The 5,475-nt window shown below is 49.0% G+C and overlaps 1 protein-coding gene across 1 annotated transcript in view; it reads right to left on the bottom strand.

Moving 5' to 3' along the window:
- Positions 1 to 2,361, bottom strand: part of ZHX3 (zinc fingers and homeoboxes 3) — a gene marked incomplete at its 3' end in the record, with an annotated part of 2,601 nt that extends 240 nt beyond the window's left edge. The window contains exon 1 of the mRNA XM_010087264.1: positions 1 to 2,361. This exon is cut by the window's left edge and continues 240 nt beyond it. Within this exon, the coding sequence (XP_010085566.1) occupies positions 1 to 2,361 (2,361 nt within the window).
- Positions 2,362 to 5,475: the final 3,114 nt, after the last annotated feature.

The following is a 5,475-nucleotide window of genomic DNA, read 5'->3' as shown; positions in this document are numbered from 1 at the left end:
GTCCCCGAACCAGCGAATGACCTCGGCCCGTGGCAGGCCTGTCTGCGAAACGATGGCGTCGTACTCCTGGTTCGTGGGCCGCTGGGTCTGCACAAACATTTGCTTCAGCAGATGCCGCTGCTGGGCTGTTTTTTTAAAGTTCAGCTTGGTTTTCGGAGGGGTGGGTGGCCGGCTGGAGCTGCCGTCCCCTTTCTCGTTTGCACCAGCTGCCGGTAACTCGGTTTTGCCGTTGGACTCGGTCACTCGCAGGTTCTTCAGGTTGATTTTGATGGGACTCACCTTCCGCTCCGCCGAGTCCGGGTTGCTGCCGGAGGCGTCAACCGAGCCATTTTCACTCGCAGTCCTCAGCTCATCTGAGGAGTCCTCCCCTTCCCTGCCACCATTTTCTGCCTCCTCCTCCTCCTGCCGAGCTGCCTCCTCCACTTTCTTATTATCCTCCGCCACCTTCTTCTTCCTCCTCTCCGAGAACCAGCTATCGATCTCCCTCCGCGTCATCTTCGTTTCCCCCCTCAGGCGGTTCACCTCTTCCTCTGCAGGAAGGGGATTTTGGGCAAAACTGCTTTCCAGGGCCTTCAGTTGCTCCGGAGCCCGCTCTTTGTACTTGGTCGGCGTGAAGTCGGGTGCCTGGTGCCACGATTGCCGCCGTGGCGGGGGAGGGGGCGCGTCACTCCCTGCTGCCGCAGGGCTCAGCTCGGCTCCTCGGGGCGAGGCGTCGAAGGGTACTTCGGGCAGGGAATCCAGAGCACTGTCTCCAGGGAAGACAGCCCGACCGCTCCTCACATTTCTGTAGTGGTACCTCCTATCGCTGAACCATTTGCGAATCTCCTTGGTGGACAGGCCCGTGATTTTTGACAGCTGCTCGACTTCAGCCTGGCCAGGGAACTGGTTTCTGCAGAAGCTGCCTTTCAAGGCCGAGAGCTGCTCGTGGGACTTCTTGTTTTTGTAGACATTGGGATCCAGGAAGGTCTGCGAGGAGATGGCTGGGCAGGCGGGGAGGAGCGACTGGCCGCTGTTCACGGCTGACGCGCTGCTGGAGCTCACCGTGCCGTGCTGTACGGCCGGCTGTGTCTTGGGGACAGAAGTCACTGACAAGGTGAAGGAGGAGCTGGTGCCCTTCAACCCGTTTGCCATGATGGGCTGTGTGACCAGCAGCCCCCCCGTGCCCTCTGGCTGCCCCACCACGTGGCCGGGTAATGTCGCCTGGATAAGATGGGGGACGGTCCCGGGATTTGCAACCAACGGCGTGTTCAAAACTGTAATGGTGGGTTGTGGCACAGACTGAATAACGGTGTTGAACATCTTCTTCCTGGCATCTTCGATCTCCTCCGGTGACCAGCTGATGCCCTGCTTCAACCTCTGGGCAGTGAACCAGATCTTCAGCTGCTCTTCTGGGTACTTTGTCACTACAGTCAAGTAGCAGAGCTCGGCTTTGGTGGGGTAGGGAAACTTGTGGAAAGAGTTTTTCAGGAAGCTGTTGGAGTCCATGGCGGCATTGTAGGTTGGAATGCTGCTCAGGGGAATCATCACCTTGGGAAGGGACTTGGACGTAGGTAGCTGCTGATGCAACGGGGGTTGCTGTGGCAGTGACACAAGTTGTGCAACACCCGCCTGCAGGACAGGCACGTTTCCTATGATGGAGCCATTCACTATATGAGATGATTTTGTTGAACTTGCAGTGGGCTGGCTGACCGGCACAGACCCGTTTGGGAATGAATGCTCTCCATCTTTCACCTCTGACTCACTGCCCAACTGACTTGACACATTCTCCTTCAGTGTGTGGATTTTTTTGGCCTCAGGTTTGCCTTTCATTATCTTCATGATGGGGGTTTTGGTAATGATAATTTCTGACTGGCCGTCCACCCCTTCTTCAGGGACCTCTCCCGGAAGGTCATGGCTGCTGGCGGCCTCACAGAGACTTTGCTCCACAGTTGTGCGGTTGTCCTGCTTAGCCACCCTCCAGACAAAGCTCGTTTCACCAGCATGTGACTCTGCATTGTGGTGCAAGAGCCCTTCCTGGCTATTTGCCAGAAAGTTGCATCCAATACATGCAAACGCAGGGTCTTTGCTAAAGTCTAAGTGCTCAGAGTCCAAGTGCCCAAAGAAGTGATGAACGTCTTGAGATCCAAAGTCACAAGACTTACAGATATAAGTGTCGCTGTCAACAATACCGCGGTGCCCATTAGACAAAGCTCCGTTGTTACTGTTACTGGTACCAGTATCACTAGCTGCTGGCCCTTCTGCTGGAGCATCTTGTTGAGTTCCTTCACGATCATCTTCTACAGTGTCCAGTTCAGTCTCCTGAAGCACCAGTGTTTTTACTGGTATCATGCAGGGAGTTGTGGATTTTCTTTTGCTAGCCATCACTACAATTGATCCAGATGATTATTCTTCTTTCATTTAATTTAAATTCAAATTTTAAAAGCACTATTGCAAGTGCTCTGTAGTCTAGATTCCAGCAAATTCATTATGTCCCAAGGAGTTGTTGTCAACTGTTGACAAATGTTCATATTTGCCAGTGAACCTGAGGACAAGGAGAGGGAGGAGGGGTTAGTTCCCTTGGAATTAGACAAAGCACGACTGTCCTGGTATTTAACTGATTCACTTGATAAATCATTTTCAGCCTCTTTCACTGGAAAAATTTAACTTGACCTTAGATTTACTGTATTTGCACACATACAACCTCTGAATTATCTGCTTAAAAACAAATACACAAACATGCCTCTTTTACAGCCTGCATCAATTTCTCATTTGAGGAGGAAAACCACCAAAATTTCCCCGTCACAGGTGTTTCGGCAGCGAGAGCAGTGCCTGGGCTCCCTGTGTGCCCGGGCTCCTGGCTCAGCGGCTCGCAGGAGCCAATACCAGGCAGGGTCACCCTGGGAAAGCTGCCTGCTTTCCATCAGAAAAACCTGATGAAAAATCAACACGTTCCCCACAGAACACTTCGATTTCTTCAAAATCGGCATTTTCCAACCATCCTGTCAGTAAGTTTCTCGCCAGCTCAAAGTGCTGTGCTCGTGCCAAGGGCCTCTGCCTGCAGCAATGCCTGGAGCTGCGCTGCAGGGAGCAAGGAGGCTACAGCCAGCTCCACGCATTTCCGCCCTCCTTGCTCAGCGAGCCTGCAAGGCATTTGTGAGATTCCCTCCCCAGTCCGTGCACACTTCATTACTGTTTTAACAGCATCTGTTGAGTCTTCAGCTGGAGCTGCAAGGGAAGGTAGGGCCCCAAAACTCAAGGGCAGCATCACAAGACAAGTTCCTGGCTCCCAGCCTTCCTCTCACACCACCTTTGCAGCTTTTAGCATTCACACAACTCGGTGCACTGGGGGTATTTCCTAAGAAAGTGTAATTTCTGTGCAACACAAGCCCATTTTGCTGGGCTTGGGGTCATCAGAGATCTGTCACATTTAAATAATTTTTTAAAAAAAAGGAAAAAAAAAAAAGGAATATTTTTTTTCTCTTCCCCCCCTCCTTTTTTTTCCATGAAGCTAAAGCAGTTCCCGAACTGCTCCAGCCCAAGGAAGGCCAAGGCATTAGCCACAACGTTATTGCTGGCCTGATGTAGCTTCACCATCTGCACGGCGGATGCTCCGTGCCTGAGACCACGACCCGAGGGCAGCAAATCTGCTGTAGCTGGCACCAGGAGTCACTTGCCTGGTGACCGTCCGGGTGACAGGGAAGGCAGCAGATCTGAGGGAGCACTATCTCTGCCTTAACCCCTCTGGCAACCTCTTATATAGCAACTATTCCTTTTTGTTTTTAACCACAGGGATAAAATGGTATTTTTCCCAATTGCAAGGTCACCTGGAAGCATACAGACACACTGATTCATGTTACAAGACTCTGTGCCAGATTTTCCTGGGATTTACAGTAACAGCTACAGAGCTTTAGAAAAACACTCATAAAAACTTGAACTTAAAAAAAAAAAAGACCAACTTACCATCCTACCAGATGACTCACAGAGGTAACTCCTATCAGTTACAGCAGTTGTGCACCGGTAGCTTTCTCATATCAGATATTCTGAGCTGATCTCATGCACTGAGAAATGCAGATCGGGCAAATGACTTCGCAGTGCTTATGCAATACCCCCTCTGCTTATTTTTATCAGGAGTTTTTAGAACAGAGGAATGAAAGGTCCTAATGCAAAAAAAATCAAATGGAGGAAGTACAATTTGATCTCCCTAAATTCATTAGAAATTTTTTTTAAGTTGTTCTGAAAGCTGACATAATTTTTTCCAAACAGGAGAGCCTGGATGGCCAGCTCCGGCCTCAGCAACTCTCAGGCACCGTTTATGGGAAAACGTAACTTCCCGTTAATGTGGGCTGATCTGAGATTACAAAACAGTCCTGTAAATAGTGTTAGTCATCACTGAACTTGGCATCAGAAGAGACTGTTTGCTATGCTAAAGCTTTGCAAAAAGCTAGAAATTATAACTTTAAAAAAATCTATAAATAAAACAGGTATTAAAGCTGTGATCTGGATTTAGATGGTGTGAATCGCACGCTCTCAATACCTGCTCTATGCCGCTCTCCCATCCTGCCTTTTCGTGGTTAGTCTTTCCCTCTGCAGAGGGCCGGAAAGTTATTCATTAGCATTAGCAAGTTGAATACTTGGATGACTATGAATGGGCTTTGCTATTCAGTTGGGAACAGCATCCATTTGACATCAATCCCAAGATCCTCATTTTTGATGCTAAGTTAAATATTACACAATCTAGCAGGGTGTGATGACCTTTCCAAGTCGAGTCAATTAGGAAAAACACAATAAGACCAGCCTGAAGGCTACAAAATATAGCTTTAAAGGCTGAAAGGAGTTTCGTGTCAGGGAAGCAACGGCAAAAGTGAATTCTTATTTCATTTTATTCTGCAGTTCTACCACAGGTCCGGGTGAAACTGTTCAGCCCTCTGCGAGCTTTTCAGTTTTAGCAAACTCCTAACGGAGATCCAGTTCCAGAGTCTCCATTACCGAGATAGCTCGAGTCCCTGACAGATCTTACCTAGTGTTTATGGAGTCGCCAGACATCAAAAAGATTATTTTTATCTGTCAAGAGAGTAAACTTGATACAGAGCAACAGAGACACACAAAGACCCCCATTGTGCCACATTAACAGAGTGCCTCTCCCGAGCACGCTGTCACTATACATTTGTGCACGGCCTGACCCACCTACAGAGAACCTAAAAGCTCTGCATTTCATTTACCAGCACATTTGCATCAAGCTCCGTGCTCTCTCCAACAACTTTCGTTAAAAATGCAATCAAAGCAGCCCCAGCCGCCACAGCTCTCCTGCTGGGGCTCCAATATTAATGCCACCTGAGAACACAGATTGCAAATTTAGCTGGAAGTGAATCACAGTGCCAATTTACTGGGAAAAAAAAAATTAATCAAGTGTACTGTTTGTCCGTTTCATTTCCATGGAACAGTTGCATAACCACATGTTCAGAGCATGTTTTATTCACTGCTCACCTTCTGGAATGC

Source organism: Pterocles gutturalis, unplaced genomic scaffold (genome assembly GCF_000699245.1).
Source record: "Pterocles gutturalis isolate BGI_N339 unplaced genomic scaffold, ASM69924v1 scaffold3391, whole genome shotgun sequence".
Taxonomy (NCBI): Eukaryota; Metazoa; Chordata; class Aves; order Pterocliformes; family Pteroclidae; genus Pterocles; species Pterocles gutturalis.
Note: the sequence above shows the minus strand (reverse complement) of the source record. Positions and strands in the feature narration are given on the sequence as shown.